Source organism: Triticum aestivum, chromosome 2A (assembly GCF_018294505.1).
Source record: "Triticum aestivum cultivar Chinese Spring chromosome 2A, IWGSC CS RefSeq v2.1, whole genome shotgun sequence".
In the NCBI taxonomy this organism is placed as follows: domain Eukaryota; kingdom Viridiplantae; phylum Streptophyta; class Magnoliopsida; order Poales; family Poaceae; genus Triticum; species Triticum aestivum.
The window spans coordinates 634,530,300-634,553,460 of record NC_057797.1 but is presented as its reverse complement, the minus strand read 5'-3'; the positions used below and the strand labels follow the sequence as shown (position 1 = coordinate 634,553,460).

The window sequence follows — 23,161 nt, the reverse complement described above, 5'->3', positions numbered from 1 at the left end:
CAGTTTGGCATCCTTATTCTCCATAAGATACTTAATAGCATCATGGTCAGTGTGAATAATAACTTTAGAATCAATAATATAAGGCCTAAACTTATCACAAGCAAACACAACTACTAAAAACTCTTTCTCAGTAGTAGCATAATTCTTTTGAGAACTATCAAGGGTCTTGCTAGCATAATGTATAACATTCAATTTCTTATCAACCCTTTGTCCTAAAACAACCCCAACAGCAAAATCATTAGCATCACACATAATTTCAAAAGGTAAACTCCAATCAGGTGGTTGGACTATAGGAGCGGTTGTTAAGGCTTTCTTAAGAACTTCAAAGGCTTCCTTACAATCTTCATCAAAAACAAAAGGAATATCCTTCTGGACAAGATCAGTTAGGGGTCTTGACGTCTTAGAAAATTCCTTAATAAATCTTCTATAGAAACCAGCATGACCGAGGAAATTATGAATACCTTTGATGTCCCTTGGGTAGGGCATCCTCTCAATTGCTTCAATCTTCGCCTTGTCCACTTTGATTCCCTTTTGCAAAATCTTGTGTCCAAGAACAATTCCCTCATTGACCAAGAAGTGGCACTTCTCCCAATTGAGTACCAAGTTCGTCTCCACACATCTCTTCAAAACTTTATTAAGATTGTGGAGACAGTTGTCAAAGAAGGTTCCATAGACGGAGAAATTTTCCATGAAAACCTCCACAATTTCCTCACATATACCATGAAAGATAGCGTACATACACCTTTGAAAAGTAGCAGGTGCATTGCATAAACCAAAAGGCATACGTCTATAAGCATAAGTACTATAAGGACAAGTGAAAGTAGTTTGCTCTTGATCAGCAGTGTTAACATGAATTTGAGAGAAGCCAAAATATCCATCAAGATAACAAAAGTGGCTGTTTTTGGATAACCTTTCAAGCAATTGGTCGATGAAAGGCAGCGGGTAGTGGTCCTTCCTGGTTGCCTTGTTCAACTTCCTGTAGTCAACACACATTCTATATCCAATAACAATTCTTTGAGGTATTAGTTCATTCTTATCATTAGGAACCATAGTCATACCTCCTTTCTTAGGAACACAATGTACTGGACTTACCCACCTACTATCATCTATAGGATAGATGATACCTATGGCTAGAAGCTTGAGGACCTCGGTCCTAACCACGTCCTTCATCTTTGGGTTCAACCGTCGTTGATGAGCAACAATCGGCTTAGCATCGGGCTCAAGATTAATAGGGTGTTGACAGATTGATGGACTAATCCCCTTAAGATCATCAAGGGTATAGCCAATAGCGCCGTGGTGTTTATGAAGGGTCTCCAATAGCCGCTCTTCTTCATATCCTGGAAGGTTAGCATTGATAATAACATGATATACTTTCTTTTCATCTAAATAAGCATACTTGAGCGTATCGACAAGAGGTTTTAGATCAAACACCGGGTCTTCTTTTGGTTGTGATAGAATTCCTAAAGGTTCAACCGGTAGGTAGTGCTTCAGGATGGCAGGTTGTCTCACAAAGATGTCATCTAGTTCGTTCCTTTCCTGCATATGAATGTCATTCTCGTGGTCCTCCATAAATTGCTGCAAAGGATCGTTAGGAGGAATAGCAATAGAAGCAATCTCTTCAATAATTTTATCATCACTAGGCAAATCAGTACCATGAGTTTGCTTCAAAAATTTAGAAAAGTTAAATTCATAGGGCTCACCATTGAATTCAACAGATACTTTTCCTTTCCTGCAATCTATAATAGCTCCACAAGTTTTGAGAAAACGTCTACCAAAAATAATAGGGCAAAAACTATCTTGCACTGAACCAAGTACTAGAAAGTCGGTAGGATACTTTACCTTTCCACATAAGACTTCAACATCTTGCACAATGCCAATAGGAGAGATAGTTTATTTGTTTACAAGATGAATGGTAACATCAACGTCTTCAATTTCACATGGTAAAATCTCATTCATGATCTCTTGATAAAGTGAAAAAGGAATAGAACTAGCACTGGATCCCAAATCACATAGCCCATAATAATTATGATATCCTATTTTAACAGATACAACTGGCGTACCTAAAATTGGGCCTTTATTTTTGGCTGTAACAAGGTTAGTAGAAACAGCACAAAAATTTATAGTGGAATCCTCAACATTACTAGTAACAAGATCTTTGACTAATGCAACTTGAGGATCGAACTTAATCAGGTCCTCATGTTCACCAGCCGTTCTTTCACTTTTATTTAATATACCTGTGACAAAAGAATGCTCCCTCATCCTTGTAGGAAAAGGGGGCTTTTCATATAAAACTGCAGGTAAGATAGGGTCAGCAACATGAATATTAACAGGTAATTCCTTAAAAGGCTTATGATGTTGCTCCTCCTGCTTCTTAGAAGAATCAATATGAGAGGCAAATTCTTTTCAAAAATCAATTAGAAGCTGGGAATCAAGACCAATCAGTATTGAAGTAATCAGTTTTCACATAGCTCTCAATGTAATCATGCTCATAATTTATAATGGTTTCAATACATTTATCAATGGTACATTTACATCTATGCCCCTAATTTGCACCCACTCTCAGATTTACCCCTAATTTCAAAGCATGCTCAAATTTGCCCCTCCGCTGTTAGGTGCACTTACAGAAATACCCTTCTGTGCCATTACCGTTCGGTCAAAGCAGGTCAAAGCCAGTCAAAGGGCTTTGACCATCCTGAAAAAAATAGCAAAAAAATTCTAAAAAATCTGAAAATTTGTGGGATCAAAGATACCCAGGTTCGCAAGGTGCGTGCAAAGTTTCGTGCTGTCCGTACATTCCAAGAGCTCATGTCAGAGGAAAAACAATAAATATGTAAGCCTGTGAACAATAAATTCAAAAAAATCAAAAAAATATGAAAATTTTTGGCATCAAAGAGGCTCGGGTCTGCAAGCTGCGTGCAAATTTTTGTTGTGTTTGGACATTGGAGGGGCTTGTGGAGGAAAAAACAAAATTTGACTCCGGAAAAAACTTGGGAAAAAATGACTATTTTATTTTTTCTTGCTAGAGCTCCTCGCATGTCATTTGATCACAAACACTTGCAAGCACATTTTGCACCCAAGCCACTTTGACGCCAAAAAATTTCATATTTTTTTAATTTATTTTGCTATTTTATTTCAAATTTATTGTTCACAAGCGTGCAGATTAACTATTTTTCCTCGCCACGAGCTCCTAGAATGTCCAAATAGCACAAAAATTTGCACACACCTTGGGCACATGAGTATCTTCGATCTCACAAAAATTTAGATTTTTTAGATTTTTTTTGCTTTTTTTCAGGATGGTCAAAGCTGTTTGACCGGACGGTAACGGCGCAAAAGGGCATTTCTATAAGGGCACCTAACGGCGGAGGGGCAAATTTGAGCAGGCTTTCGAATTAGAGGTATATCTGATTAGGTGGTTCGAGTTAGGGACAGAAATGCAAATGGCCCTTTATCAATCTCCCAATCTTCAGTGTTCTTTTAGATCCTTTCAATAAGATCCCACCTATCTTCAATGCTTATGTTTGGAAATACCCTACCAGAAGAGGCATCAAGCATCTCTCTATCCTGACGAGAAAGTCTTGCATAAAAATTTGTAAGAATAATTTCCTTGGGGAGCTCATGATTGGGGCATTTGAGCATTAGGGACTTCAATCTCCCTCAAGCTTGGGCGATGCTTTCTCCATTACGAGACCAAGAGTTATAAATATAGTTCATGTCTCGATGTATTTCATGAAGAGGATGAAACTTTGCATAAAAGAGAGGCATAAGCTCTTGCCAATTTAGTAAATGAGAGTTATCAAGGAGCCTATACCAATCAAAAGCCTTATCTTTCAATGATAGAGAGAATAGTTTTCTCATGACAAAATCCATGGATACACCTGCAAGCTTAAATAAGGAACATAGTTGTGAAAGATAGAGCAAGTGATCGCCAGGGTGTCTGTCTCCTGCATATCGATTAGCCAAGACATAATCAACAATACCAGTTGGTATTTTGAAAGGCACAATTTCAGTAGGTGGGGGAGCCTTCTCCACCACAACAGCGGTGGGACGGTGCCCCACAAGCAAAGAACCAAGAGTAGAGTTATCCATACGGACGAAAAGTAGCAACAGCAAAATAAAAACAGCACGTATAGTGTAAAGGTTTCCTTACCAATAGTGCTACTCCCCGGCAACGGCGCCAGAAAATGGTCTTGATGAACCACAAGTGTAGGGGATCTATCATAGCCTTTTCGATAAGTAAGAGTGTCGAATCCAACGAGGAGCAGAAGGTAGTGACAAGTGATCTTGAGCAAGGAATAACTACAAGTACTGAAAGGTAACTTTTTATGCATTTTCTGGTATAAGAAACAAAGAAATAAAAGCAAGGAAAGTAAATGGATCTAAGGTGTAGCAAGTGGCCCAATCCTTTTGAACTCAAAGGATAAACCGAGGGATTAAACTTACAAAGGCTAAAGCGTTCCTGAGGACACACGGGAGAGTTGTCAAGTTGTTTTCACCATACTCTGTTTTGGTACTACCGTTGTTTTCGTAAGTGTTGTGCGGGTGGACCTAAGCTAGCATACCGCCTAGACTAAGACAAGTGCACTCTTATGATTAAACGTTTTGCAAGCATCCGCAAATACAAGAGAGAAATTAAGGCAAAGCCTAACAGTAGCAATAAACTCTAGGATCTAATACTCCCTCGTGCAAAAGTCCGCGAACTGGGGTTCAGGTTTCTGTCACTCCGGCACCCCACCGTAAGCATCCTTTATACACAATGCCTTCCCCTAGGTCCTTAAAAGGCGAAGTGCTATGTAGTCGACGTTCACATAGCACCACTAGAAGAAGAACACCACAACTTAAATAACAAACCAACAAATATTACTTCAACATCATATGACTACTAGCAACAAGACTTCTCCCATGTCCTCAAGAACTAAAGTAACTACTCAAAAGACATAAAAGAGATCATGATCAGAGGTGCTAAATAGATGACGAACAATCTGGTCATAACACAAATCCTCCAACAAAACCTAATAGCATTCACCACAAAGGAGTAATCAACACCGGTAAAGTAGAGGGGATGAATAGTGCAAGTTACTACTCAGATTGCAATGGTGAGATGAGATGGGATGGTGATGGAGATGGTGCTGATGATGAGGGTGATGGTGATGATGATCTCGATGATGCTGTGATGATGATGATGATGGTGATGACGATCCCCCCCTCCGGGAGGAGTTCTCCTCCGCGGAATATGCCTGCCGGAAAGGTCTTTTCTTCTTTGGTGGTTTCCGCCTCGGAGCGGCGGCGGAACTCCCGATCCAACTTCTGTTCTGGGGGTTTTAGGTCACGGGGAACATACAGGCCAAAGGAGAGCCCCGAAGGTGGGACCCCCCTCCCAGGCGGCCACCCGACGTGACCTAGGAGGTGGCCGCGCCCAGAGGCCGCCTGGGAGCCTGGTGGGCCCCCTCTGGCTCCACTTTTGGGTGCCTTCATTATTTCTTCAGAGAATCCTTCCCCGAAAGTTTCAGGTCATTTGGAGATGTGCTGATATGCCCACTCTATGTGCACTTTTACCCGCTGATTCCTGCGTCTGCTGTTTCGGCACCAGAAAGTTGTAAACTGTGTAAAACAAGCCAAAACATCATAACAACAGCATCATAATCATGAAATATATCAATGAATAGAGGTAAATTATGATACAAAATAGTGATGCATTTTGGACGTATCATGGGGTGACGGCGACGACGATTGCGGTGACTCCGGCCACCATTTCCGGAGCCCGGCATACGTGCGTGCTCAGGGGGACACGTAGAACACGCCGGTGTATGCCACGGTCATCGGGGAAGGCCATGGCAAGGGAGGCTTTAACTCTCGTGGCGGTGGTCGTCGGACGTCGTGGGAGAGGTCGCTACGGCGACGCCCGAGACAAAATGAGGGCACGGGGTGAGCTACGTGCACTACAAAAAAATACACTTCCGTGATGATACGTGTTTGTCACAGTAGGTCACGTTTTCTGTCATGCATGTACACCCATGACAAATTTATGAAAGAATCAAGATAGTCATACATGTGTTGTCGTAGAACTGTTCCATGACATTACCAAAATTATCATCACGGAAGTGTCCACTTCCATGATGATATATCGCACGTCACAGAAGTGCTTTCGTCAAGGGTGACCGACACGTGACATCCACCGTAACAGAACGCCGTTAAGCTATCGGGTCCGGTTTTGGATCCGATAACCCGTTAACAGCCCCGACCAATGGGGATTTTCCACGTGTAAAATCATCATTGGCTGGAGCAAACACGTGTCGTCTCACCGTTGGGACAGATGTCATCCACTCATTGGACCCAAAGCGCCTATGATACGTCGACACGTGGCACGGCCCAGCAAAGGCCCATATAGGTTAAAAAGGCCAGCCCAGTCAAAGGCCTGTAGTACTTACTCGGGTACTAGTGGGCCAGCCCAATAACGGCTGCTTAATAAAGGCCCATTTACGGCCCGAAGCCAGATCTGGCCCATTAATTGTTCGCCGAATATTTGGGCCCATTTATGGCCCAAAGACAGATCTGACCCGTTAATTGTTCGCTGAATATTTGGGCCCAATTACAGCCCAGTGACTTTCGGCCTGTTAGAGGCCCGATGTAGACATGGGCCCATTTTAGCCCGGTGTGACTTTCGGCCTAGGAATGGCCCGTGCTGCCCATGGGCCATATATGGTCCGACTGGACATCGGGCCCACTAACGGCCCGTGATAAAGGTGGCAACAGTTAAGCCCAACGTGACTTTGGGCCTGTTAAAGGCATGTCGCATAATTCGGCCCGTTGATGTCTGTACTAAGCTTTCGGCCTCTTAAAGGCTGATAGGTCTCCAACGTATCTATAATTTTTTATTGATCCATGCTATATTATCTACTGTTTTGGATGTTTATGGGCTTTATTATACACTTTTATATCATTTTTGGGACTAACCTATTAACCCAGAGCCAAGTGCCAGTTTCTGTTTTTATCTTGTTTTAGAATATCGCAGAAAAGGAAAACCAAATGGAGTCCAATTGACCTGAAACTTCACGGAACTTATTTTTGGATCACAAGAAGCCCAGAAGACTTGGAGTGCACATCAGGGGATCTACGAGGAGGCCACGAGGCAGGGGGCACACCCACCCCCCCCCCGGGCGCGCCCTCCACCCTCGTGGGGCCCTCGTGGCCCACCTGACATATTTCTTCCGCCTATATATCTCCATATACCCTAAAAACATTCAAGAACACAACAGATCAGGAGTTCCGCCGCCAGAAGCCTCCGTAGCCACCAAAAACCAATCTAGACCCATTCCGGCACCCTGCCGGAGGGGGCAATCCTTCTTCGGTGGCCATCTTCATCATCCCGGTGCTCTCCATGACGAGGAGGGAGTAGTTCTCCCTCGGGGTTGAGGGTATGTACCAGTAGCTATGTGTTTGATCTCTCTCTCTCTCTCTCTCTCTCTCTCTCTCTCTCTCTCTCTCTCTCTCGTGTTCTTGATTTGGCGCGATCTTGATGTATCGCGAGCTTTGCTATTATAGTTGGATCTTATGTTCCTCCTCCCCCTCTTCTCTCTTGTAATGAATTGAGTTTCCCCTATGAAGTAGTCTTGTCGGATTGAGTCTTTAAAGATTTGAGAACACTTGATGTATGTCTTGTCGTGCGTATCTATGGTGTGACGCCCGGATAATTAAGCTACAATAACTCTATACTAATAATGCCATGTCCCACGATCACTGTTGATAAACTCGCATTGATTCAAACCCCGTTCAAATTCAAATTTAAAATCAAGTCAAACTATAAAATGATTTGAAATATTAAAACTAAAATGATCGGGTTGTGCCAAATAATGCATAGGTAATTATGGTGGTCAAACCACACCTTTATAAAATGTTTAAACACTCTAAAAGGAATAAAATAGCAACATTAATAATTATATAAATGCTTTTTATAATTAATAAAATACTAAACTATTTTGTTTGGGTAGCAAGTTAATGTGGCCGTGGCATATTTGGTAACAACAAATTAGGTGCCATTTTGGTATTTTGCTAAAACAAAAATAATAGGAAACTAAAAGAAAACAGAAAAGAAAATAAAGAAAAAGGAAAGTATAAAAAAAAGACAGAAACAAAACTGAAATAAAAACAGAACCTCCCCTGGCCAACTAGGCCACGACCCAGCTGGCCTCAGGCCCAACAAGGCCGGCCCACCCCGCTCCTCCCTGGCCTATATGGCCCTATCCCCCGAAACCCTAAACCGCTACCCACCCCACTACCCACTCCCCCCCACTCGCGCCCCCACTCCCTCTTCCCCGATCCAATCGGGATCGGGCCCGACGCTGGCGCCGCCCCTCCCGCACTCCTCCGTGCCCCCTTCGCCAACTGCCGCCGCCCAGAGTGCCCTCACTCCCCGGCCACCGTCGCCCTTCCCGTCGCTGGACCTCGCAGCCCCATCCTCGACGTCCTCCTCGCGGCCTCGGCCCCTCTCCCTCGAAGCCACCGCGCCACTCGACGCCGCGGTTCCGACATCGTCGCTGGCGTTGCCTCGCCGGGCGACCCCGACCTCATCATCGCCGTTCGTCTACCTCAGGTCCTCCCCGAGCACGTGAATGCACATCTACAGGGCTATGTGAGCCCCCTTCCCTTCCCCTCCTGCTACTTCGCTCCTGCCCGCGACCCCCCCTCGTGTTGCTGCTCCCGCGAGGCCCGCGCCCATGGCTGCGCGCGAGCTCGCGCGCCCGCCGTCCTCCACGCGCGCCCGCCGTCCTCCACGCGCGCCCGCCCTTCCTGTTGCCACCCGCGACCCCCCCCCTTGTGTTGCTACTCCCGCGAGGCCCGCGCCCATGGCTGCGCGCGAGCTCGCGCGCCCGCCGTCCTCCGCGCGCGCCCGCCCTTGCTGTTGCCGCCCGCGCCCGCCTGCCTCCCGCCGGCGCCTGACCGCTGCCGCTGCCTACGCCTCGCCTTCGCCTGACACGCGCCCTCGGCCCCTGCTGCTCCCTCGCCCGAATCAACTTCGCCGCACTGGAGCCCCGACCATGGCCGCTGGCCATGCACGGGCCATGGCCTCATCGGCTCTGCCTCCGCCGCGCACTAGGCCACCAGCCCCGTTCGCGCCCGCTACTGCTGCGGCCCTGGTCGCTTCGTCGACGCCTCCACTGCGCCTGCTCGCCGCAGCTGCCGGCACCCCGGCGCCCTTCCCTCCCCTGTCGACCTGGGCGGGTGCCTAGCCGGGCTGCGCTGCTCCAGGCGCCCGCGCCCGTTTGCCCGCTGCACCCGGCACCCGCTAAACCCCCTAGCCCAATGACATGAGGGCCCCACCTCCAGAACGTTTTTTTAAATAATAATTAAAATAAAAATGAATTAATAAAATGAATTAAATTAATAATTAATTAATTGATTAGTGAATTAATTAGGATATTTAATCATGTTTAATTAATCTAATTAATAAGTTAATTTAATTAAACAGTAACCAATTAACTAAACCCTAATTAACCTAATAGAGTATGACAGGTGGGTCCCACTGGACCCACGCGTCAGTTTGACCCAGTCAACCCCTGTTGATTGCTGACATCAGCATGACATCATGCTGATGTCATAAATCCAATTTCGAATTAAATTAAATAATTAATTAAATTCCAGAAATTAATAAAATCTTTAGAAAATCATATCTTTTAATCCGTAACTCGGATTAAATTATTTTCAACATGAAAGTTGCTCACAACGACGAGGCAAACCCGGATACGCAGCCCGTTCATCCGCCACGCATCCCTAACCTATCGAACTCGCAACTTTCCTCCTCTGGCTTCTCTGCCCGAAAATGCGAAACACCGGGGATACTTTCCCGGATGTTCTCCCCCTTCCCCGGTATCACCTCTTACCGCGTTATGGTACACCTAGCATCACGCTTTGTTATGTCATGCATCGTCTTGCATTTGTTTGCATTATATTTATTGTTTCTTCCCCCTCTTCTCTCGCTAGACGCCGAGACCGACGCCGCTGCTACCTAGTTCGACTATGGTGTTGAGGACCACTCTCTCTTGCCAGAGCAATCAGGCAAGCCCCCCCCCCTTTGATCACCAGATATCGCCTACTCTTCTCTATACTGCTTGCATTAGAGTAGTGTAGCATGTTACTGCTTTCCGTTATTCCTATCCTGATGCATAGCCTGTCCTTGCTACTACTGTTGTTACCATTACCTGCTATCCTACTGCTTAGTATAGGATGCTAGTGTTCCATCAGTGGCCCTACACTCTTGTCCGTCTGCCATGCTATACTACTGGGCCATGATCACTACGGGAGGTGATCACGGGCATATACAATATACTTTACACAGTTACATTACCTGTGATACTGTTCGGAGATGGGGGCTGAAGGGGCAGGTGGTTCCACCCAGGTAGTGGTGGGCCTGGGTTCCCGACGGCCCCCGACTGTTACTTTGTGGCGGAGCGACAGGGCAGGTTGAGACCACCTAGGAGAGAGGTGGGCCTGGCCCTGGTCGGTGTTCGCGGATACTTAACACATTTAACGAGATCTTGGTATTTGATCTGAGTCTGGCTACTGGCCTATACGCACTAACCATCTACGCGGGGACAGTTATGGGCACTCGACGTCGTGGTATCAGCCGAAGCCTTCGTGACGTCAGCGACTGAGTGGCGCGAGCCGGATTGGACCGTAAGCCTGCTCTTGTATTAAGGGGGCTACTTCTGCTTCTGGCCGCGTACGCAACATGCAGGTGTGCAATGGGCGATGGGCCCAGACCCCTGCGCCATAGGATTTAGACCAGTGTGCTGACCTCTCTGTTATGCCTAGGTAGGGCTGCGGCGTGTTGATCTTCCGAGGCCGGGCATGACCCAGAAAAGTGTGTCCGGCCAAATGGGATCGAGCATGTTGGGATATGTGGTGCACCCCCGCATGGAAGTTAATCTATTCGAATAGCCGTGATCTTCGGTAACAGGACGACTTGGAGTTGTACCTTGACCTTATGACAACTAGAACCGGATACTTAATAAAACACACCCTTCCAAGTGCCAGATACAACCGGTGGTCGCTCTCTCACAGGGCGACGAGGGGAGGATCATCGGTTAGGGTTATGCTATGTGATGCTACTTGGAGGACTTCAGTCTACTCTCTTCTACATGTTGCAAGACGGAGGCTGCCAGAAGCGTAGTCTTCGACAGGATTAGCTACCCCCTCTTATTCTGGCATTTTGCAGTTCAGTCCACCGATATGGCCTTTACACATATACCCATGCATATGTAGTGTAGCTCCTTGCTTGCGACTACTTTGGATGAGTACTCACAGTTGCTTCTCCTTCTTTTCCCTCTATCCCTGCTACCTGGTTGTCGCAACCAGATGTTGGAGCCCAGGATCCAGACGCCACCTTCGATGATGACTCCTACTACACCGGAGGTGCCTACTACTACGTGCTGCCCGCTGACGACGACCAGGAGTAGTTTAGGAGGATCCCAGGCAGGAGGCCTGCGCCTCTTTCGATCTGTATCCCCGTTTGTGCTAGCCTTCTTAAGGCAAACTTGTCTAACTTATGTCTGTACTCAGATATTGTTGCTTCCGCTGACTCTTGTGCCTTCGAGCATTTGTATTCGAGCCTTCGAGGCCCCTGGCTTGTAATATAAAGCTTGTATTATTTTAATTTGTGTCTAGAGTTGTGTTGTGATATCTTCCCGTGAGTTCCTGATCTTGGTCGTACACATTTGCGTGCATGATTAGTGTACGGTCAAATCGGGGGCGTCACAAGTTGGTATCAGAGCCGACTGCCTGTAGGAATCCCCCTTCCACACTCCTTGGCCGAAGTTGAGTCTAGACATTACAAAACTTTTTACTAACATGACTGTGTGCCTTACGGGCCCACGTCGCCATCTGGGTGGTATTAGGATCTTTTACTCTTCGACCTTTACTCTGGGACTCTGTTCTCTCTTCTTTTCGGGTTAGATGAATTTTGCTACAACTAACATTAGGATCTCGTGATCACCTTCACCCGGAGAGCACCTTATTACCGATGATCGTCTGCTGCACGTGAAAATTTTGAAGATACTCTCCGATGTTTCCTCGAGACCCTTGTGCTCTTCGCCGTTGCAATTCCATACCACCGATAAATCCCTATGGGAAGCTACATACACTTGTCGTCCATAACTTCATTTCCAACTTGGTCTTGTTATTACAAGATACCCTGAAATACTTCGGATATTCCGAGAATCCTTTGTGTCTACTGCCTTGCAGTTCTTTGCCACCTGAATGCCCCTATGGATAGTTCCTCGCACTCACCGAGTATCCGCTCATCCCCAGTTGATTCATGTACTTCACAAAAGTCTTCGAAATACCATTCGATCTTCCGAAAATCCTTAGCTGCTTATTGCTCTTGAAATTCTTGCTTGCTTGCATTATGGTTAATTCCATAAGTATAGTAATCTTATTGGCAGCCTTTGTCATTATCATTTTGAGTCTGTTGATTCAATATGTTGCGAATGCTAGCAATCCTCAATCAGATCCTAGAAGTCATCCTTCTGGCTCAGACGTCGTTTTAAACATGAGCTGGATCTCGACCAATCAAGTTGCCATCGATTGTACCCCTAAGCATACGCAACTTATCCATCCTTAATCAGAATGTTTGCTTCTGATCCCTTGATCGGAAATCATAATTCTTTTGCATTTGAGCTTTGAATTAGTCAGTTGTTTCTATGGTCTGATCTCCTTGCATTGTTTCTTCCTCTGGTTGAGTACCAATACTCACATCAGCTCTGTTATGGACCGGCAGATCCTTTAATGGATTTTATCCGACAACGTCCTTCATATTCAATAATTTTGTGAGCCTTCCCTCGGATACATATTGCCTTTGGTAAATTGTATCCTCTACTTTCTCAACCTTGCTCTGCTTTCGAGCTTGAGTTATTTACTTCTGAACTTTGTAGTATATGTTCCTAAGATACCCGATGGGTTGGACCAATGCCTTCCCTAATCTGTGCAAACCCGAGAGTTTTCACGAGTCATATTCTTCTGGTGATTTACCAGATAAAATTTCAACACTACGACTTCGTCGAAAATGAGAAGTGAATGAAAGGGTATGCATTGGAGAAGTGGGAGTCGACCTTGAACCTTGCGTTCATGCCCATGGACCCGATGTGAAACTTATCATCGAAGCTTCTTGTAATGATAATAATCCCCTTGTTATAGGTTCGTCCTGTATCTATGTTTGGTCCTTTGCGATCGTGGTTCCGGCCATATTGCTCTTCTTTGATCCCATTCTCGGACAAGTTGAAGTACTTGTCTTCTGCAGGACAATACACCTGTCCAATCTCTATTTTGCTCTACCTTCGAGTATACCCTCTGGTACCTCAAGAATATCACGGAACTACATAACTTCTTATGAGTTCTTCATCAACTATTATTCTCGCCGATTCTAATCCCCCTCGAGTTTTGAGTTATTAGTCACTCGAGAACACCGATAAGTGTATCGATTCCGCACTCTGATTCAATACTCTAAGTAATTTTCGTTGCTTATGAGTTTAATAATCCTTCAAGTCATTCCTAGCCTGATTGGCTATATCCTTATTGTGCTAAATTTTAACTATGCTACCTGGTCCTTACTCCCAGAGCACAACTTTCGGCGATGAACTAAGCTTTCGTCAATTTCCTCGTCTTATCGTTTCACCTCGAACAACAAACTTGACCCCGAGTTTGTGTAGTATCTGTGGCTCCAATAATCTTTCGCTGCATCAGTCCTTTTGCTTGATGCAGTCGCTGGACAATTGCTTCTTCGTGGATCCTCTCGACAACAGATTGTCGTGATCATCGTCAACATTTTGACTCCCTCCAAGATATCAATGGAATTCTTGATGATAAGTGCCATCCTCGTTCCTTGGTAATTTGAGTTACCATCGACAACATCCTTACCTTCCTTTCATCACAAACTTGCTCATGTTATGGAGCTCCTTGCTAACCAGCTTAGGTTATGTTCTACCTGGTAGCATTATTGTCTTCTATATCAAGAAGGTTGTGAGAGTTTCACCACCTCTTAGGAAATTCTTGAAATAGTGATACTTCTCACCATCACCATCCTTTCTTGGTTCCCGTGTATGTTCTAACCGGGGTACCAACAAGTGAACGGTGCTGCTTGGATTCTGTACTTCTAGCGACCCTATTGCTTTGATGTTGTGGTCATCCATTCATTCTTAGACTATTGGTTATAGAATCACCATTCTAAACTTTGATCGTGCTACCTAAGCCCATATTTTGGGTGCACCTTTCAACCAATGTTTAATTGTGTATGTTTCCTCGGTCATACATCATTATATCATTTGATCTGACAAATGTTATCTCCTTGTTCACATAATTGTGGAAACCCATCTTTTGGAAATCTCGAAAAATTGTCGTTGAGTCCATCGGCCACATCCTCTTCCTCTCCTTGGTTAATGATGGATTTTTGTTTTGGAACTTGCTTCCATTGTTCATTTCCCGAGAATCTTACAATGTCTTCCCGTCAATTTGTGTTACACATTTCCCTTGTCAGACATCCTGAGTCTGAGGTATCCTAACACCTATTAGATCCGAATCTCGGTTTCAAAGAGTTTTAACATTGGTCTTTATGTGACCCGGTAAGGTGATGTCATGCAAGCACACCTGGCCGAAGGACCTATTGTTATAGATTACTTTTTAGCAAGGTTAACCATTCTTCCATGAGGAAATTGTAAGACTTACTCTATAAGTTGTTCCTAATGAATCTTTTGAGTATCCAAAGTCCGACCTTTGCTTGAAGACCATGTCAATGCTATCTCAAAGCATGACTGTGGTACTCCGATTTTTAACAAGAACATTTGAAGCCCAATGCTAAAGGTTTATTACTCAATTATCCAAACACCGTTGCATGGGAAATGTCATGAAATTTCTCTCCCCTTTCCTAAAGAGTTTTCTACATTATATCCTGCCAAGGATATCATGCTCTGCTTGTCCTTGGGAAGGATATACCCCTGATATATGTGTTAAACACAATTTCCTTTCCATTATTTGGTTTAACCTTTCTTGTGATCTATATGATCTAAGCAGTAATATTCTCCTGCTTATGTATATACCTCGGTGTACAATTCTGTCAGCAAGACCCTGTTACTATTGTTGATGACATTTCGGTAGCCACCGATGGACGAGAACCTTGCCTATTGGCCCGCCTCGTTCAATGAGCAGGAAAATGGTTCTCTTCGTCCCTCGCCCTTGGTATCGATGTTGTTGCCGACATAACTGACAGGCTACCCTCTGACACGCCTTACTATCGTGACCGTGCAAGATGTCGGCCCCCTTCCTACTTTCAAACCACATGGTGGGCCCATAACCCACAGTTCCACAGGATCGAAACCTGACTCTCCTGTACACCCCTGTTCCCCAAAGTTATTCCTCGCGCGTGGCCTCATATGTAATTCACGGGCCACCGTCCCAAGTGATCTATTCTGGTAACAGACGCAATACTCAATCTTGTTGCTCTGGACCCCTTTCGCATGTTGTTTCAGACATCGAACGATTGCCATCCGTTTGAAACTTCTCATGGTACCTTCTTACTTTGCTCTCGATAACTTCTTAAGTTTCAAATCAAGAGATACTTATGCTTCTCCCCTTGAGTTAATCGTCCGATGATCAATTATGTTAGAATCCGTCCTTATAGAGTTTTCCCCCTCTTATCTTTTCGTAAGTCCGGTGAAGATCCGGAAGGAAGGACGGCAACTTCATCATGATGCATTGATGCAGAGAAATGAAGACATCAACACTATGGATCAACCTCTTCGAGAAGAGCAACCAAGACTGAGAAGATCCGTTAGCATTTCGTAACCAGATCCCTTCCCCCTTACTCCCGCTCCTAAATCTCGGGACGAGATTTCTTGTAGTGGAGGAGAATTGTGACGCCCGGATAATTAAGCTACAGTAACTCTATACTAATGATGCCACGTCCCACGATCACTGTTGATAAACTCGCGTTGATTCAAACCCCATTCAAATTCAAATTTAAAATCAAGTCAAACTATAAAAAGATTTGAAATATTAAAACTAAAATGATCGGGTTGTGCCAAATAATGCATAGGTAATTATGGTGGTCAAACCACACCTTTATAAAATGTTTAAACACTCTAAAAGGAATAAAATAGCAACATTAATAATTATATAAATGCTTTTTATAATTAATAAAATACTAAACTATTTTGTTTGGGTAGCAAGTTAATGTGGCCGTGGCATATTTGGTAACAACAAATTAGGTGCCATTTTGGTATTTTGCTAAAACAAAAATAATAGGAAACTAAAAGAAAACAGAAAAGAAAATAAAGAAAAAGGAAAGTATAAAAAAAAGACAGAAACAAAACTGAAATAAAAACAGAACCTCCCCTGGCCAACTGGGCCACGACCCAGCTGGCCTCAGGCCCAACAAGGCCGGCCCACCCCGCTCCTCCCTGGCCTATATGGCCCTATCCCCCGAAACCCTAAACCGCTACCCACCCCACTACCCACTCCCCCCACTCGCGCCCCCACTCCCTCTTCCCCGATCCAATCGGGATCGGGCCCGACGCCGGCGCCGCCCCTCCCGCACTCCTCCGCGCCCCCTTCGCCAACTGCCGCCGCCCAGAGTGCCCTCACTCCCCGGCCACCGTCGCCCTTCCCGTCGCTGGACCTCGCAGCCCATCCTCGACGTCCTCCTTGCGGCCTCGGGCCCTCTCCCTCGAAGCCACCGCGCCACTCGACTCCGCGGTTCCGACGTCGTCGCCGGCGTTGCCTCGCCGGGTGACCCCGACCTCATCATCGCCGTTCGTCTACCTCAGGTCCTCCCCGAGCACGCGAATGCACATCTACAGGGCTATGTGAGCCCCTTCCCTTCCCCTCCTGCTACTTCGCTCCTGCCCGCGACCCCCCCCCCCGCCCCGTGTTGCTGCTCCCGCACAGCCCGCGCCCATGGCTGCGCGCGAGCTCGCGCGCCCGCCGTCCTCTCCGCGCGTCCGCCCTTGCTGTTGCCTCCCGCGCCCGCCTGCCTCCCGCTGGCGCCTGAGCGCTGCCGCTGCCTACGCCTCGCCTTTGCCTGACACGCGCCCTCGGCCCCTGCTGCTCCCTCGCCCGCATCACCTCCGCCGCACTAGAGCCCCGATCGTGGCCGCTGGCCACGCACGGGCCATGGCCTCGTCGGCTCTGCCTCCGCCGCGCACTAGGCCACCAGCCCCGTTCGCGCCCGCTACTGCCGCGGCCCTGGTCGCTTCGTCGCCGCCTCCACTGCGCCTGCTCGCCGCAGCTGCCGGCGCCCCGGCGCCCTTCCCTCCCCTGTCGACCTGGGCGGGTGCCCAGCCGGGCTGCGCCCGCTCCAGGCGCCCGCGCCCGTTTGCCCGCTGCACCCGGCGCCCGCTAAACCCCCTAGCCCAATGACAGGAGGGCCCCGCCTCTAGAACGTTTTTTAAAATAATAAATAAAATAAAAATGAATTAATAAATTAATTAAATTAATATTTAATAATTAATTAATTAATTAGTGAATTAATTAGGATATTTAATCCTGTTTAATTAATCTAATTAATAAGTTAATTTAATTAAACAGTAACCAATTAACTAAACCCTAATTAACCTAACAGAGTATGACAGGTGGGTCCCACTGGACCCACGCGTCAGTTTGACCCAGTCAACCCCTGTTGACTGCTGACGTCAGCATGACATCATGCTGATGTCATAAATCCAATTTCGAATTAAATTAAATAATTAATTAAATTCCAGAAATTAATAAAATCTTTAAAAATCATATATTTTAATCCGTAACTCGGATTAAATTATTTTCAACATGAAAGTTGCTCAGAACGACGAGACGAATCCGGTACGCAGCCCGTTCGTCCGCCACGCATCCCTAACCTATCGAACTCGCAACTTTCCCCCTCCGGCTTCTCTGCCCGAAAACGCGAAACACCGGGGAAACTTTCCCGGATGTTTTCCCCCTTCCCCGGTATCACCTCTTACCGCGTTATGGTACACCTAGCATCACGCTTTGTCATGTCATGCATCGTCTTGCATTTGTTTGCATTATATTTATTGTTTCTTCCCCCTCTTCTCTCGCTAGACACCGAGACCGACGCCGCTGCTACCCAGTTCGACTACGGTGTTGACGACCACTCTCTCTTGCCAGAGCAACCAGGCAAGCCCCCCCTTTGATCACCCGATATCGTCTACTCTTCTCTATACTGCTTGCATTAGAGTAGTGTAGCATGTTACTGCTTTCCGGTATTCCTATCCTGATGCATAGCCTGTCCTTGCTACTACTGTTGTTACCATTACCTGCTATCCTACTGCTTAGTATAGGATGCTAGTGTTCCATCAGTGGCCCTACACTCTTGTCCGTCTGCCATGCTATACTACTGGGCCGTGATCACTTCGGGAGGTGATCACGGGCATATACAATATACTTTACACAGTTACATTACCTGTGATACTGTTCGGAGATGGGGGCTGAAGGGGCAGGTGGTTCCACCCAGGTAGTGGTGGGCCTGTGTTCCCGACGGCCCCCGACTATTACTTTGTGGCGGAGCGATAGGGCAGGTTGAGACCACCTAGGAGAGAGGTGGGCCTGGCCCTGGTCGGTGTTCGCGGATACTTAACACGTTTAACGAAATCTTGGTATTTGATCTGAGTCTGGCTACTGGCCTATACGCACTAACCATCTACGCGGGGACAGTTATGGGCCCTCGACGTCGTGGTATCAGCCGAAGCCTTCGTGACGTCAGCGACTGAGTGGCGCGCGCTGGATTGGACCGTAAGCCTGCTCTTGTATTAAGGGGGCTAGTTCTACTTCCGGCCGCGTACACAACGTGCAGGTGTGCAATGGGCGATGGGCCCAGACCCCTGCGTCATAGGATTTAGACCGGCGTGCTGACCTCTCTGTTGTGCCTAGGTAGGGCTGCGACGTGTTGATCTTCCGAGGCCGGGCATGACCCAGGAAAGTGTGTCCGGCCAAATGGGATCGAGCGTGTTGGGATATGTGGTGCACCCCTGCAGGGAAGTTAATCTATTCGAATAGCCGTGATCTTCGGTAACAGGACGACTTAGAGTTGTACCTTGACCTTATGACAACTAGAACCGGATACTTAATAAAACACACTCTTCCAAGTGCCAGATACAACCGGTGGTCGCTCTCTCACAGGGCGACGAGGGGAGGATCATCGGTTAGGGTTATGCTATGTGATGCTACTTGGAGGACTTCAGTCTACTCTCTTCTACATGCTGCAAGACGGAGGCTGCCAGAAGCGTAGTCTTTGACAGGATTAGCTACCCCCCTCTTATTCTGGCATTCTGCAGTTCAGTCCACCGATATGGCCTTTACACATATACCCATGCATATGTAGTGTAGCTCCTTGCTTGCGAGTACTTTGGATGAGTACTCACGGTTGCTTCTCCTTCTTTTCCCTCTATCCCTGCTACCTGGTTGTCGCAACCAGATGTTGGAGCCCAGGATCCAGACGCCACCTTCGACGACGACTCCTACTACACCGGAGGTGCCTACTACTACGTGCTGCCCGCTGATGACGACCAGGAGTAGTTTAGGAGGATCCCAGGCAGGAGGCCTGCGCCTCTTTCGATCTGTATCCCCGTTTGTGCTAGCCTTCTTAAGGCAAACTTGTTTAACTTATGTCTGTACTCAGATATTGTTGCTTCCGCTGACTCTTGTGCCTTCGTGCATCTGTATTCGAGCCTTCGAGGCCCCTGGCTTGTAATATAAAGCTTGTATTATTTTAATTTGTGTCTAGAGTTGTGTTGTGATATCTTCTCGTGAGTTCCTGATCTTGGTCGTACACATTTGCGTGCATGATTAGTGTACGGTCAAATCGGGGGCGTCACATATGGTGACAATGGGATACCACATGATTCACTTGATGTATGTTTTGGTGATCAACTTGCGGGTTCCGCCCATGAACCTATGCATAGGGGTTGGCACACGTTTTCGTCGTGATTCTCCGGTAGAACTTTGGGGCACTCTTTGAGGTCCTTTGTGTTGGTTGAATAGATGAATCTAAGATTGTGTGACGCATATCGTATAATCATACCCACGGATACTTGAGGTGACATTGGAGTATCTAGGTGACATTAGGGTTTTGGTTGATGTGTGTCTTAAGGTGTTATTCTAATACGAACTCTAGGGCTATTTGTGACACTTATAGGAATAACCCAACGGATTGATTGGAAAGAATAACTTTGAGGTGGTTTCGTACCCTACCATAATCTCTTTGTTTGTTCTCTGCTATTAGTGACTTTGGAGTGACTCTTTGTTGCATGTTGAGGGATAGTTATGTGATCCAATTATGCTATTATTGTTGAGAGAACTTGCACTAGTGAAAGTATGAACCCTAGGCCTTGTTTCAACGCATTGCAATACCGTTTACGCTCATTTTTATCATTAGTTACCTTGGTGTTTTGATATTTTTAGATTACAAAAACTATTATCTACTATCCATATACCACTTGTATCACCATCTCTTCGCCAAACTAGTGCACCTATACAATTTACCATTGTATTGGGTGTGTTGGGGACACAAGAGACTCTTTGTTATTTGGTTGCAGGGTTGCTTGAGAGACCATCTTCATCCTACGCCTCCTACGGATTGATAAACCTTAGGTCATCCACTTGAGGGAAATTTGCTACTGTCCTACAAACTTCTGCACTTGGAGGCCCAATAACGTCTACAAGAAGAAGGTTGTGTAGTAGACATCAAGCTCTTTTCTGGCGTATGAGTCAAAGCATGCTAGGAAACCTCTCCAAGATTCTTGGCAGTTTATATCTTCTTAGTATGAGTCAAAGCTATAACTGACCACAGATAATAAATAAGTAAACAATCCATCCCTAGATATACTTCTGAAACTGTGTTTTTAACTGACACGGTTAAAATGAGGCTATTTCAACAACTCAGCATACTATTTTTGGCAGTGGGACTTCTCAAGAACTAGAAGCGACGACCACCTTGGCCAAGATCAACTTGAAAACTAATGGAAAAAATCTGTGCTCTGTGGCACATCATGCAACCAACTTGTGCCACAGTTTATCCCATATACTAATACCAATAGGTAAGATTAAGCATAAAAGTTAACGAACCTTAGCACATTGATTGCGAGTCTTGTCCCAATCAATCTCATTATAGGGGCCTTTGTAAAGTTCCTTTCTCAATTCCAAAACAAGTGGCGTAACTTGTCCGACAAATCTCTTTCCATAAATGTAACACATTGGCAAATACACCATTCGACAGTGACACCACATTCGCCCTGCAAGGTGTTGTAAAGCGTAATAGCTATCAGCAAGGAACAACATAGCAACCTTGAAAAGAATGCAGATTAATATGCAGTAATTAAAGTTGATTGTTGGCCATTAAATGAAGTAAAATTGATATATGGATGAAGAATTTTATTGTGTGAGATTAATGGCAATTAGAACATACAAACAAGTCATGATACTAAAGATACAATCGAACTTTATGTGGTAAGTTAACATAGGATAAAATCATGCGCCGATGCTCACACCTGTAAGACAGAGGGTCGAAATATCTATTGTTTAATAGAAAAACTGGGCCAGTAGGGGAAAGACTTCCCCCACGGTATTCTCAATAAGAAAAGTTCAAACGGAGCCCGACCTAGAAAGCTCATCAAAGCTACCCACACCCAAATGGGGAGTCCACCCCCTGTGGTTTGAGGCCTAGCCCCGTACATGAGGGCCCTCCCACCAGGCCACCACACAGGTCGGTTCGACTCATGCCAACCAGGGGAGCCAGCAAATGACCTTTTTAAGGAGACCTGAAATTCGCTCTTATGGGGAGGCGAACCCAGGGCCTGGAGGTCTAAAGCATCACAACCACTACTCTGAGCTTGTTTGCTATCTATTGTTTAATATTTAATGCAAATTCTATATGAACCCATAGCATATAAACTATGTCATTGTTTCATTAAAGTCAGCGGCCAGGGCAAACTTGTATCTCAAATATTTTATCCCCTGGACACTTGTTAAAGAGTACACACTTGGCAATGTTTGTCATCTGAGTGGTAGCATACTCTCCTTCTGTCCCAAAATGAGTGTCGTAAATATGTTTAGATATGGATGTATATAGAAAAACTAAGTCTAGATACATCCATATCTAGACAAATCTGAGACACTTATTTTGGGACGGAGGAAGTATAACATTGTGTAAAGTTATGGATGATTAAAGAAAGAAACCAGAACCTGGATGAAATGGCAGGCAATATGGTAGCAACCATGCTTCTGGTGGCACTGGGTTGTTACCAGACCAATCAAATACACCAAGTACCTTAAATAGTTGGGTAATTAGATTAATTCAATCCCACCAAAGAAGGAATCGACTAAGAAACAAACAAAGAAATGTTAATTCCCTACCGAGAGCCAAAATTTTCCCCATGATGTTACAAACGTTGCTCCTCCATGGTCTAGAATCCAATTTCGACCTTTCTCCATAGCTCCATATCCACTATCTGTTCCCTCTCCAAGCAATCTCAAACTGACATAGGTCAAGGCTGAACCAAACATGGTGCTTGGTCCCTCAATGTGCAAACCCCAGCCTCCATCTCCGTTCTATGCTTCCAGTAAAAAATAGTGTAATTTTTACCCAAATTATGGGTGACAAAATTTAGAACTGAAACCTTGCCTGATGATTATAGAGATACCGGCGGATCTCAATCTGATGTTCTGATGATAAGACAGTGTTCAGTGCTCCAGTCACATACAAGGTTATAATCTCAAGGGGAAAAGACAATGAGTAGCTTTCATTTAGGACAAGAAACGTGGAAAATATGTTTCCACATAATCCAAAGATGATATTCCTGTCACAGTTTCCATTTTAGAAAGAATCCATATTCGTGCTTACACACAAATACGAGACAAGACAATTTCCTATAAAGCATATGACAAGATTAGACACAGAATGCGGTTGAGCAATGTGTATCCAAATAAAGCAAGCAAGTTTGACATTTTACTGTTATGTTCAAGGAAGTACCAAGCCTGGCATAAGGAACATTGGACCACCATAATCCCCCGGCCAGTGTTGCTCTTCCAGCTTGACAGCAGGAAGGTCCAGCTCAAGAGGATTTGCTTTAGCAAACTCCAGTATACAAGAGAATAAACATTTTAAGTGGTTGGAGATAATATGCCATGGTAA

At 45.6% G+C, this 23,161-nt stretch overlaps 1 protein-coding gene across 1 annotated transcript; it reads right to left on the bottom strand.

Moving 5' to 3' along the window:
* Window positions 1-4,935: 4,935 nt before the first annotated feature.
* Window positions 4,936-23,078, bottom strand: LOC123185770 (cycloartenol synthase-like). The gene is made up of 4 exons (XM_044597593.1): window positions 22,384-23,078; window positions 22,213-22,297; window positions 21,097-21,263; window positions 4,936-5,598 (listed from the first exon to the last, which is right to left on the bottom strand). Exons 1-4 carry the CDS (start codon window positions 22,531-22,533, stop codon window positions 5,509-5,511), a joined length of 492 nt encoding a protein of 163 aa, XP_044453528.1. The 5' UTR covers window positions 22,534-23,078; the 3' UTR covers window positions 4,936-5,508.
* Between the last annotated feature and the right edge of the window lie 83 nt (window positions 23,079-23,161).